Below are 13,330 nucleotides of genomic sequence, written 5' to 3'. Positions count from 1 at the left end.
AGCCTACTTTCATGTACAATTACCACAATACCCCAAGTAGATGTGGCATAACAATTTAACTTTAATTTGGCATAGTGTTTTGGATTTTCTTTTGTAATGTTATTAAATATGTTCAAGACTAGAATGAATATAAGGTCACGTTGCTATGGGGAATTCCATTTGTCGTGGAAAATTTTGTGGAAAAAAGATTGAAAAGTAAATAAATAAAATCACCATTCATGCATCCAAATTTTCATTTTTTTAAAAGAAAAATTCTATTATTTAAAAGAAAAAAAATTATTACGTATGCATAAAAAATTAGTTACTAAATTAACTATCATATATTTTTATATATTTAAATGTATTATTTTATATATTTTATACAAATAATTTATATGCAATTTTATTAGTTCATATATTAGGCTGCATTTGTTTTTAAGAATAGGATATGACAAAACACCGAGAACAGGATAGAACAAGATATTGATGGACATAGACACAAAATTATGTGTTCTTGTATTCTGTTTGGTGATAAACTAAAATAAATTATGAAAATTCAATTTATTCTCTCTTTTTTTCATTCAAAAAATTTGAAATAAAAAATTAACAAGAATAATAAAAGAAAAAATAAAAAATAAGTTGTGTGTTAGTGTCTCTGTGTCCTTCCTGTCAGGATGGACACAAAATACATTAATTCAGTGTCTTTGAACACATTATCTCTGTCCATGTCTCCTCTGTCAAACACGATTTTGTGTCTCAGTGTCCTGTCTCTTTAAACAAACGTAGCCTTAATTATCATGCCAATGAATTATAGTTCAAATGACATAATCTCCTCATACTCAATTAAGAAGTTGTGTCCTATCTTTAGTAAAAAAAAAAATATCATTATTATATATAAATAAAAAAAATATATTTTGTAGAGAATTTTTCCGAGGGTGATGGGAATTTTAGCAATGGAACATAGAATATACCATTTTTCTGTTTTTCAGTTTTTCAGTTTTTCATAAGTGTCTGTAGTATGTTAGGACAAGTCACTTGTTAACCATACCCTCACCATTTTCGTTAGCTTCAGCATAATTATCCAAGGGCAAAACCGTCATTCAAACACCACATGCAACCTTTTATATTGTCTTTCTTCTACGGTGTACTCGCCTTCCAATCTCTTGGGTTCCAAATTCATTTTCTTCGTTCCCATTTGCCGATTCAACCTCTCTTCTCCCCCCCTTTAGATCGAAAGGCCAAATTCATAATTCAAATTCTGGAAATTTCCATTCTTTCCAACCATTTAACGAAAACCCCCAAAAAAATTCGCTGAAAAAAACACACTTTTAATGTAAATTTTGTAACAAAAAGTTGTGGAAAAATAAAACCCCCCAAATTATTATTAAAAAAAAAAACGGATTTTGCTTATTTGTTTCATCAAATTGGATTGTTTGCGCAAGTGGGTCGTTGAATTTGAGGAAGAAGAATTGTGGGCGGAGGAGAATTTTCGAAATTCGTGGAGTGCGATAGAGGCTTTTTGTTGCGTGCTGCAGAGGTTTTGAATTGCTGCGTTTTGGGTTTCTGAATTGTTAACGAAACGGTGACGTTTTGAATTTTGTGGAGAGAAGAAGCAAAAGCTGGGGACTTTTGATAGCCAAAACGACGCCGTTGGCGTTGGAGGAATGGATTGCAGGGTGTGTGTCGCCGCCCCTCTCGATTTGTGGGTCAACGGTCGCGGTGGTGGTGGTGGTGGTGGAGGTTTCAGCCATGAGAGCGAACACGATTTGGCTATGATGGTTAGTGATTTCTTAGAGAATGGTAGCAGTGGACCTGACTCTTGGTGCAGCAGTGATAGTGATTCTGGTCTCTCTGATTTTGCTCATCTCTCAGACAAGATTCAGGTTTTTTAATTATGAACTACTTAACCCTCTTTCATCACTTGATTAAATTTTATTATTATTATTATTGTTCTGCAAATTAAAATTGTTTCTATAGCACCTTTATAGTTGATTAGTTGGATGTTGGGCCTTTAATTTTTCAAGTTGCTAGTTCTATCATAGGCTTTAGGTTAGCACAGGGTAGAGATGAATATGATCATGGTCTAGTTTGTACATTGAAATGACAACCTTTTACTCCTATCATGATCTGAATTGAGAATCTAGCTTCATTAGGGAACTATAATCTTCTCTAAATTCTAAATCATTCACATATTTACTCTCATGTTTACTTGTAGTACGAGTTGAATTTGTTCTCATTTCTAAGATATAGTGTTAATTCCCTATTTAAACCGACTGATTCATTTGCTTGTATGTAATAATTGATGCATTTGCATAGTTGGACTGGCTATTGCAATTTACTTGTGAGTTGTAGAACAAGAGTATCCTTTGTCATCTTTTGCATTGGCCATGACACTCCCTCCATGTTAAATAATTATTTCATCTTTGTTTCTGGCTGAATGTTCTACGGCGGGGAGCACCTTTCCTTTTATCACTAGGTCAAATCCCTTGGGTTATGTTTCTGTTAGTAGGTTGTTTTATCTTCACCTTCAGCTTGTTGTGTATACACGAGCATGAACTGATTGCATGTTCTTTTGGTATATTTTGACTTGGTCTATGTTCAGTTAGGATGTTTATAAATTTTAAAAGTAGTATTAAGATGAAAATTCAGATGCAGTTAACTGTTAACATCATGTGAAGTTGATAGCTGAGAGCCGGTAAATGACAATTTAGTCAAACCTGTCAAATCATTTAACGACTCTCAGTTATCAACTTCACATGAAGTTAACTGCACTTGAGTTTCTACCTAGTATTAATTACGCACAGTATGTTTGTTTTTTCGTTGGAAACTTTGAACCATGATTATTTGGGCAGGAGTTTCTCTTTTAGCTTTTATCCAATCCTTGGTATGGGGTTTTCTAAACAGAAAACAAAGAAATGAAAGAATGCTATGGTATTTAGAGTAGTGAGAGATAAAGGAAACAAAAAGGAAATACAGAAATTTTGACAGCTGATAATGGGAATTGCCTTTCTATAATATTGCTGTGTCGGTGAATACTTTTCTTCTAATCATCTACTTTTGGACATTGAAAACCATAATGGGATTAAACTTGGTTGTTCAATTTATTTATATAAACTATAATTTTAACAGTTCCCTTGATTGTCGATTATGTCTCTTGATGCAGAAGTGTAAACTTTCGGTGACGCAGCATGAGAGTGACCTGTTTTCGGCTGTTCATAGTCTCATACGATCAATGAATGAGAGCAACCTTCAAGGTATGAATTCCGGTCCATGCTATGCTAGCTGTATCAGGTTTTATCTTGTGAAGCTCATGAAGCTTAGCGGATATGATGCTGGTGTTTGTGCATCCAAATGGCAGGCTAGTGGCAAGGTCCCAGGAGGTATGTCATTTTATATTTTTCTGATTTTTATGATTCTACTTGCCCCAAATACATTGCTGTATGTTTTCTCAGACATGTTCTTGGCTGTTAATTTTTGCGCATTTTAACTTGTCGCGCAGGTGATCATGAATATATTGATGTGGTGGTCAAGAATAACTCTGGAAGCTCAGAGCGATTGATTATTGACATTGATTTCCGAAGCCACTTTGAAATAGCTAGAGCTGTCGATTCCTACGATAGGTTACTGAAATCGCTTCCTGTTGTTTATGTGGGTTCCTTTGCCAGGCTAAAGCAACTTCTCGGAATAATGGAAGAAGCTACTAGATCCTCTTTGAAGCAGAATTCTATGCCTCTTCCGCCATGGAGATCTTTAGCATATTTGCAAGCGAAATGGCTGTCGCCTTATGAAAGATACACACATTCGGAAGGAAACAACAATGACAGTAATAACATCAATGATGGAACTTGCTTCAACCACAACCAATGCTGCGGATATCTGAGGAGACTACAGTCTTGTCTTCAGTCAGGATTGGAAGGCGAGCGGATGCTGAAGGCTCGAAACAGCGAAAGTAACCGGAGAATGAAACACGAGAGGTGGAGGCACTCCCTGCTAAGGCCTGTTTGACACATGTACAGCTTTTGACTCCAAAGTTTGGAGGAGACTGAGTGAACAGAAACCAATTTTTGCGGCTTTTTTCCCTTTTCCCTTCACAAAATATTCAACTAGTTTCCTAATAAGTGTGATCCACCACAATTGCCAGGTTCATATAGCTCTACACATTACCTGCAATAAGCCATCTTATAATCCATAATTCTCTTTTTTTTTTTTCTTTTCCTTTTGGTGTTTGATGTATAACACGAAGTTTATGTTTCGATTTGGTGCCCAGTTATAGTCCATGGAATTGAGTCTTTTTAAACTGTACCTGAAGCACTGTACTGGGTTTCCTCCCATATCTCATAATTGATTCCTCACCTCGTATTTGTTTGGTGTAGGAAGATTTTGTCTCTTATTATACTTTAATTTATATATTGTTATGATTATATTGAGTTGTGAACAAGTTTGTTTGCCATTTTGTTATGACTGTATTCTAGGATGCACCTTTCTAAGATGTATCATGAATTCATGATAATGACTCTATTTTCTTACATTTTTAAGACGAGTTTTTTGAGTAGTTTGATAGAAGAGTAATCCATCACCTTTTCTAATTTATTGGGCACAATTATTTGACATAGTTTGGAGCTTTTCGGCCATGTTAATTGCTAATTGGCCTTGGCCAATGGAAAAAAAAATGGAGCATCTAACAAGGTATCTTCACATACCAAGAACTATGAGATCACTCCTTTTATTCTGGGGTGACGGCGGGATCGCACCATTCGAGCCTTAATTTTCATGCTTTTTTTTAATCTTTCCTTCCCGAAAGGAAGAACTTTAATTTTTTTTTTTATTTTCCGCAAGGACTAGAAGACTGGATCTAGTCGTAAGAAGAATAAAATGCTTGGCTGATTAATAATTCACTTCTTGGTCTTGGACTTCTGAGTTATTACGAATCCCTCGATCAGTGCAATGGGATGTGTCTATTTATCAATCTTGACTCAGAAATGGAAACATGTTTGAAAAAGGATCTTAGAGTGTCTAGAGTGGAGTTAAGAAAGTCTCTTAACGTCTTCTTTTTTCTTCTCATAGGAATTTTTTCACAAAGATTTGCCATGATAAGGAAGAAGAGAGAACAAGCACACTTGGAGAGTGCAATACAGCGGATAGTTGTATGATGCGTTTGGAAAGGATGAATCGCTCCCGAAAAGGAATCTGTTGATTCTCTCCCAGTTAATTAGTTGGATGGACCGTAATTACAATGATTTACTTCACAGACGAGATCTCTAATTCAAGTTCAGAATGACCCAGCTGTGCCTAAGAAAAAGAATAAAAAACTGACTTCTTCATGCATGCTTGGCCACTCACATTATATACCTTCAATCTCTGCTACTCCTAAATTCTCGTTACTTTTATACTATTTTCTTTTTCTTTTTTTTTTTTTTTGTCAATAGATTGGACAACCCCCAATCTTAGGTTACACAACACACGCACTCACACACACTACTACTAATATGGGTTCTCCTCACTGAGGATTAGACCATTTTTTTTTTTTTGGTTTCCCACGGTATCCCCTAATCCGGTAGGTCAAGGACTAATTCGTCGCAGTACTGAACCCCCGACACTTGCTTAAGCGGACTAGTGAGCTAACCAGATCAACCCAACTTATTTTATGCACACTATTTATTCACAACATTTAAGAGTTCTATCCATTATTTGATTATTGTTATGGTTAAACTCGAGTGTAATATATTAAAAGGGATTATATTTTGTCACTCAACCAAATCTCTGAAAAAAAAAAAAAAATAAACTTTGGTATGTACACCTCCGTAAAATACTTCCAAGAGGCCTATTATTAACTTGGCCCAAAAATGGGTTTCAAGCCTTATAAAATCTAAAACCCAATAGAAAAATTTCTCCATAGGGTTATACTATTCTTGAAATCCATAAACCTAAAAATTGGAGCCCAAAATTAGAGGACTAAGACCCAATAAGATTGTGGAAACCGCGTAGCACCCACTGAGGAAAACAATAACAGCACGTGAAAACGCGTTCAATGAAACTCAGACCATGATGCTTCAAGAGTAGTAATAGTTTAGTACACACTACACACACAAGAAAACAACAACAGCTTTCTTCGCTGGCATTAATCTGTCTCTATCCCTATCCATGTCTCTCACTTTTCTTCATGTCATAATTCGTACATAGAATACTACACGCGTCACCCTCATAACACTTTCCGTTTCCAACATTGGATACTTTTCATTAAAATATTATTATCATGGGAAAAATCCTACGCAGTCTGGTCTTTTTCACAACAGGAAACTCAACTCGTGAACTAGGAATATTAAGATTAAGATTTTAAGATTGGATCTGTAATAAACTAATAATCCCACTGTGACAACTTTCTGGTACTGTAAAGAACTAGAGATTAGAGATTTAAAAAAAAAAGTGTTTATTCTAAGGTAAAAACTCAAGTGCAGTTGACTTCACGTGAAGTTGATAATTGAGAGTCATTAGATAAAAATTTAGTCAAACCAATTAAATCATTTAACAATTTTCAGCTATCAACTTCACGTGAAATCAACTGCACCTGATTTTTCGTCTTATTCTAATTAGACTCAAATTTGCACGGTAAAAGTAAAACTACTTCTGTACTGCATTTATGCATAAATTAAATTAGCACGATTAGCATTTCATCGTCATTATTTTGATAAATTTAACATGTTTTGATCTAGAACTACTTACAGCATTTAAAAAAAAAATAGTTAAAAAAATTGAGAGATTAAGAATTCTAATGATTAAATTAATTTAAAGTCGAAGAGATACAAAAATTAGAATTAAAAAAATATCTTAAAAATTTAAGAAGAATATTTATCTAATTCTCTCTTAATTTATTATGAGATGTATTTCAGATTTAATCACTACAACAAAACAGCATTTTGGCGACGGTTTTTTTTAATGCTTGGTGACGGTTTTAACTGTCACTAAATGGTTTTGCGACGGTTAAAAAAAGCGTCACAGATTTGAGCGTCGCCAGCTGACATAGTGACGGTTTTGGACCACCGTTGGTAAGGAGTGTCGCTAAATTGTTTGTAACGGTTTTTAAAATATAAAATCGTCACTAATTTGTAACACTTGTAAAGGTATTTTTTGTACTATATTTCGCGACGTTTTAAAATTGTCGTTAAATTACTAAATTTTGTGACAGTTTTTTCTTATAGTTCATGACTATTTTAAACCGTCAGAATATTTAACGACGATTTAAAACCGTCATTAAATTACTAATTTTTATGACAGTTTTTAGACATATTTAGTGACTATTTAAACTGTCACAATATTTTTAGTGATAGTTTTTCGATTTAAAACGTTACTAAATTACTCATTCTTGTGACATTTTTTTCCTGTATTTAGTGACTGTTTTAAACTGTCATAATCTCTCCAACATCAAAGACTTCTATTATCAAAAGTTGAATTCTCCAAAAATGACATTGTATTTCAACAAATTCAAATTCAATCACACAAGTTTTACAAAAATAACAACAATGTGAGGCTAATTTTTCCCCAGCCATTTTATGGACTGGAGGGGCTCAAAAAAAAGAGAAGAAAAAAACTCATATATACTACTAAAAATTATATGCATATAGCATAGTGAAGGGGTATGAAGGAATGACAATAACATTTAGGAAGCATATTGTTAAATGCTGTTAATTTCTTTCTTAACCAAGGTGTCATCTGGAAATTCTCCATGTAGCAGCTGGTTTAGTGGTTCTTCTTCGATGTTATCTTGTAACACTTGTTGTCCAAAAAGATGGGTTGATTCGTCGAAGATAATAGCCTAGCCCACATTCTATTTTAATAGGAAAAGAAGATAAACAGATCAAATTCGTCGAAGATAAAAGAAAAAGAAGACTAATTAGATCAAATTTGAATAAGATGATGCAAAAATTCTTTCATACCAAGTTCAAGTGATGGACGTGTGTTAGAACCTTGAGTTCAGCAAGGAATTTTTTTGATGCTTGCATATCCATTCTCTTAGTTGCCGCTTTCTGCAAAATAAATGAGTATAGAATTGCATCTCAATCTAGGAAACATTCTTATGATTTAATAGAGATTTTAAACAGCATGTGACATAAATAAATAGAAGTAGCGCCGGATAATAGAAGCCGAACTCTTCCACCTAAGCCTTGTTTTATCTGTCATAAAAGAAAACATCAATCCAATTTTCAGGTCAAATTTCACCAACAGAAATCACAGTAAAGTGCAGTTACCTTATCAAATACAAGCCTATCAAAAAATGGTGCTGCTTTGTCTTGTGGAAGACCCTTCTCTAAGTATCCTAACTTGCTGTCATAAGAATCTAGACTAATTACTTTGCATGATATTGGAAATTAAGGGTCTAAAATAGAATTGTTTAGTGGTGAAACGTACTAATTATATGCATACTGAAACAATGCACTTCCGAATGCTCCTCCGGATGAAATTTTGCTGTTGATAACTTCAGGAACAAGTCATTAGTTATAACTAAGACATTTATGAGCTAAGGTAGTAGTAGGACAAAAGTAATGTCTCTCTACCAGCATAAACACGGTCGAAAACTCTAGGAACGCCACAAAATATAGTTAGCTTCAACACCTGAACATCCTCTATTAAGTACCTTACATCCTGAAACAATTAACATGGAACGAAGCATCAAAATGAGACATATACAAGACATATACAGGAAGTAGAACTCACAGAAGGAATCTTGTTTTCCTGTACAAATGCTATTGAAACTTGAGCATGGTTTATGATAAACTCCACTGCATTTGGACCTGTTCTTAGGTACCTCAAGAATCATTAGGGAAATGCTTGGAATAATAAAAAGCATCTAAAAATCAATGAGAAAAGGAGTTAAAAATATACCAAGTGTGTCATATAATGGGACATATGTTACTGAATGGCTATTACAAGCCTGCAGCCGCCAAATTTAAATCAAGTTTAGTACTAAACAGTTTCTTGCTGATCAAGTATCATTTTAATCTGAACAAAATTTTAAACCTTGTCGAAATTAAATAAATACTTTTCTAGAGCAGTAAAAGCATGGAGTTACTGTGCAATCCTTTTAATCTTGTGTAAGACTTAAAACCAGTATTCTTCAAGCATTACTTGCACAAGTAACAAGGACAACTAACATATAAAGTGTTTTCAATACAAATCATGTTACTATCATTAAGCTGGTGATTATGAAATATATTTAGTTTAAGAAGAAAGCATCACCTATATGAGTAGTTCAGTTTTTAGTCGTCTACTTGCTTCATGTTCACTGCGTGCTTCACCGCATTGACTAATGATTGCATCAATTTCATCAAGAAATATGGTTGAGGGGGGCATGGTGTCTTGTAAGATCAAATAACACCTTTATCAACTTCTCGGAATCACCTGCAATCTAGAATAAATTCTGAAAAAGTACAGGCCCAGTTGCCCACTATATTATAAACTAAACAAAGAAGAATAAGGAGCACTTTGAAAGCTCTTTCTCTTCCTTACAAGATAAAGACAATTTAATCTAAACAAAGGAGGAATCTAGGCATTCAAATGAAGCAATGTTATCTAAAATACAAGAATAATTCTAGATCCTCATAATTGCCAAACAAGGAAAAATATTTGAATGCTCTAAAAATGTATTTAGTAACTTCTGAAAAACTTCAATGTCTTTTACACAAGCATATCCTCATTCTCATAATAGTTTTCATTGATTATTGGAAGATCATCATCTACAACTATTCTCGCCAATTTTATATTTGTATTTTCATCTGGAAAAAGAGACTCTAAGTCTTGTGGTGGATAATTATCATTGGATACTGCAATTTCGTCATCTTCACCCATATTATCTCCACCCATGTTATACAAATCTCTTGGCTTCAAGTGAATTGGTATGCACCATCCTTTTTTCTTCTCATCATCCACATAATATACCATCTGGGCTTCAGAAGCTTTAATATATGGCTCGTCATCTTCATGTTCACCAGTATGTATGAGCCTTGTAAAGTTCACAGATAAAAAAATTCAAATTGTCCTTTTTGATTCCTCTAGGACTAGTTGTGTTTGCCCATTGACATTTAAACAAGAGAACTGTAAAGTCATTGTAGAAAAGCTCAATGATGTCTACCAACTTTCCATAATAAGGTACCGCACCAAAGTTCATTCGGGTATCTTTACTACTTGAGTAACTTCTTGTTCCAAATGTACCAAAGACTCCGCTATTCTGAGTTTTTAATCCATTATCCCTTGCCAAAGTTCGAAATCTATATCCGTTAACATCATATGAAGAGAACTTTCTTGCTTGTTCATATGGTCCTTGAGAAAGACTGATAAGAATGTCTTTATCCACATCAGGAAGTTTGTTGATATTAGTACAAATCTAAAAGCACATTAACATGTTTGTGTTAGTCATAGACATATTGCAAAAATAGAAAATGAAATAAGTGAAATTTCTCTTACATGATTAGAGAACCAATCAACAAATTCTCTATAAACCTTTTTGTCTATCTCAGTAGTATCCCTTGTTCGGCTTCTTAATCTTTTCTTCACAATATCTCTATAATCCCTAAGATAGTTATCAATTGCACGACAATTTGTCAAAACATGCCTATGAGCCTGCCTATTCTCAATTGGTGATAAAGTAAAATATGTGAAACCAGTATTTGACTCTCCAACTTGAGGAAACAACTTAGATATTCGTGAATTGGGATATATCTGGGTAGGCTCATTACCAACACGCTTATGTCGATTCCATATTGTCTCAATATTGTCCAGGTATCTTGAACAAAATGTAAGGATCTCTTGCATAAGATAACCTTCAGCAATAGAGCCCTCTGGTTGTGCTTTATTACGCACATAAGATTTTAGTTGTCCCAAGTACCTATTAATTAAGCCAAAACTATTAATATTAATAGGAAACTTATACACTATTTTAAAATTAAGGTAAAGAAATTTATTGAGTTTCGTGGCTTTGTGATCCATGACTTATCCATTGAACCAATATAAGAATATTCCTTCAAATTTCAAACAAGAGTATATCCTTAATTCTATCTACAATGCAATAAATACTAAACTATGAAAAGTACCATGCAATAAAAATATAGTTTGTGCAGTAGTAAAAATAAATATAAACTAAGAAAGGCACTCCTAAACATAGTTCATAACAACACTTACAGATGAGAGGCTAAAATTTCTTAAGAGCAGATGCAGGTTCAAGGCTTGAGGGTAAACTTGCTAGGCTCGGTGTATTTTGCTTCTAGCTGATCAACTTTGTTAAATTTAAAACCCCTGATTCTCAATACCTCAGGCTCCTTGGAATCCTTATGGTCGACAGTTTCAAGGGTCCAACCTTTGTTCTGAACTGGACCAATTGCATTAACCTATTAAAAAAGAAGAGAAAAAAAAACTCGCATTAATCTAAACGTTAAATAAAAAACAAGGTCTTCCATGCATGTGTATTAATACTGAACAAGACAAATTTCAAGATTTGATTAATTTGGGGGTATGTAAAAATAAAAATGAAATAGAAACAATGCAATTATAAGGCAAATGACAATATAAAGTATTTAGGATATTCATAGAAAAATTCAAAACTTTTATTTTTTAAAACTGGGATATCTTCACTAGTTATTTGGATAAGTTGGAGTCCAGTAGATTGTATGATTGACTTGATTTTATTTTAGTCTATATCTGTTATGGTGTTAAAAATTTAAATTATTATCTTCTCTCACCAAGCTCTAATTGTTTTATCTGCGCTACATCTAGTAACTATTCCTTCTAAGCTGTCATTGGTGGAAAATCTGCTAGACTCTTGTGGAATAATAATAAGGTTTGAAAAGTAATTTTAATAGTTAGAAAAGTTTTGATTCTTAAAAATAAATCCTTATCATAAAAAAGTCAAAGTATATATATATATATGGGAAATGCTTTAATTAAATTTGACGGTCCAGGATCCCAATAGCAGATGTCTTAGTTCTATCTTTCCTGATCCTGGTCCAACATTGAAAAACACTAATTCTGGTCCAAAACTGGTATTAAAGAGAAAGAAAGCACTAGTAAAAATAGCAGCAGCAGTAGTCTCGCAATGTGAAATATATTAGCAATGGAGAATTGGAAATCTCATATATATATATATATATATATATATATATATATATATATATATATATATATATATATTAGCAATTTCATTTCTGTTTCATGACACATATGCTACATTAATTTATTTCCTATAATATAGAAGTTAGACACCTAAGTCAATATGAACACAAGAAAGTTAATAAGAAATGGAATTTTTATACTAGTAGTGATGGTAGTCTTTTGCTTTTAGCTTTTGCTATAAATTAGTCATCAAGCTTACATCGAGTTTATAGGTGCACAAAAACAAAACTACCAGGTTTTACAAGGATGGACATAAGATAGAGAGATGAAATCTAAGACTAAAGTTAAGCTAATTAGCTTTTTCATTTCTAGTATAGCAATTTGCATAATTCAGGAAGATGACTAACCGATTCATGATGTCATCAAGGCACAAAAACATCAAAGAAATCAAGAGAAGAAATAATAAAGGGAGAATTCAAAGAAATCTAGTTGAAGCATTTCATCGAACATGTTAAGTGCAGAAAGAAGAAATCAGAGAATTCAAGATCATATATCCTAATACCGTAAGAGAAAAATATGCCACATTATTTATATGCAATTGAATAAATACATTATTATTACCTTCAAAGGAAGTTTTCTTTCTCTTCCTGCTGGATTAATCACACCCTTCTCCTTTAGATTCTTCAAGGCCTTGGTCCATGCAAATATCTATCCATCCCTCTTCAGAATTCAGATGCCTAACGTAGTGCAAAGCAAAAGTAGTGCAATCACAAATCATATGAAATGACCAAAGATATATTAGACACATGGAAAAAGCTGTGTCTTTGTTCTTGAAACAAGAAACACACACAAAAGCTAACTCAAAGAAGAACATCATATATTATGATAAATTTTGCATTGCACAAAATCAGAGCTGCAACTCTGAAGTTGGTTACAAGATTAGATTGAAACCACAAATTCTACCTATGACTAATCCACAATATAAACTCAGAGCCAACTAAAAGCATTGTTAAATACTCAATTGAAGAGCTAATTCACAATATAATATGAACAAAAGTAAAACATCAAAGCAGAGATTATAATAAAACCTAATGATAAGAGACATTTTTAATGTCAAACTTGTACTGCAATAGCAATAGAAATAAGAGAAGGCAAAGAAAAAAATTAAACAACTTTGGTTGAAGCATTTCATCGAACATGTTGAATATTATGGTTGAAAGAGAAGAAATGGTTACCGAAAAGAGCCCATAGATTA

At 33.3% G+C, this 13,330-nt stretch overlaps 2 protein-coding genes across 2 annotated transcripts; one reads left to right on the top strand and one right to left on the bottom strand.

The window, feature by feature from the left end:
• Positions 1-1,016: 1,016 nt before the first annotated feature.
• LOC107635680 (cruciferin (DUF506)) lies at positions 1,017-4,417 on the top strand. The gene is made up of 3 exons (XM_016339226.3): positions 1,017-1,862; positions 3,143-3,359; positions 3,479-4,417. The coding sequence occupies exons 1-3, from the start codon at positions 1,644-1,646 to the stop codon at positions 3,982-3,984; spliced, it is 942 nt and encodes a 313-aa protein (XP_016194712.1). The 5' UTR covers positions 1,017-1,643; the 3' UTR covers positions 3,985-4,417.
• Positions 4,418-9,955: 5,538 nt separating this feature from the next.
• Positions 9,956-11,199, bottom strand: LOC107635682 (uncharacterized). Its single transcript, XM_016339228.3, has 3 exons — positions 11,149-11,199; positions 10,435-10,855; positions 9,956-10,354 (listed from the first exon to the last, which is right to left on the bottom strand). The coding sequence occupies exons 2-3, from the start codon at positions 10,780-10,782 to the stop codon at positions 9,956-9,958; spliced, it is 747 nt and encodes a 248-aa protein (XP_016194714.2). The 5' UTR covers positions 10,783-10,855; positions 11,149-11,199.
• Between the last annotated feature and the right edge of the window lie 2,131 nt (positions 11,200-13,330).

Source organism: Arachis ipaensis, chromosome B4 (genome assembly GCF_059453495.1).
Source record: "Arachis ipaensis isolate K30076 ecotype BB chromosome B4, ASM5945349v1, whole genome shotgun sequence".
Taxonomy (NCBI): domain Eukaryota; kingdom Viridiplantae; phylum Streptophyta; class Magnoliopsida; order Fabales; family Fabaceae; genus Arachis; species Arachis ipaensis.
The sequence above is the reverse complement of the archived record's forward strand: the minus strand, read 5'-3'. Positions and strand labels throughout refer to the sequence as shown.

Bases quoted from the DNA above. Each gene is read 5' to 3' on its own strand.
- LOC107635680 (XM_016339226.3), top strand. From the start codon at position 1,644: ATGGATTGCAGGGTGTGTGTCGCCGCCCCTCTCGATTTGTGGGTCAAC. The intron at 1,863-3,142 runs GTTTTTTAATTA...CTCTTGATGCAG, and splicing joins ATCTCTCAGACAAGATTCAG to AAGTGTAAACTTTCGGTGAC. The intron at 3,360-3,478 runs GTATGTCATTTT...CTTGTCGCGCAG, and splicing joins TAGTGGCAAGGTCCCAGGAG to GTGATCATGAATATATTGAT.
- LOC107635682 (XM_016339228.3), bottom strand. From the start codon at position 10,782: ATGCAAGAGATCCTTACATTTTGTTCAAGATACCTGGACAATATTGAG. The intron at 10,355-10,434 runs GTAAGAGAAATT...ATGTGCTTTTAG, and splicing joins TTGATTGGTTCTCTAATCAT to ATTTGTACTAATATCAACAA.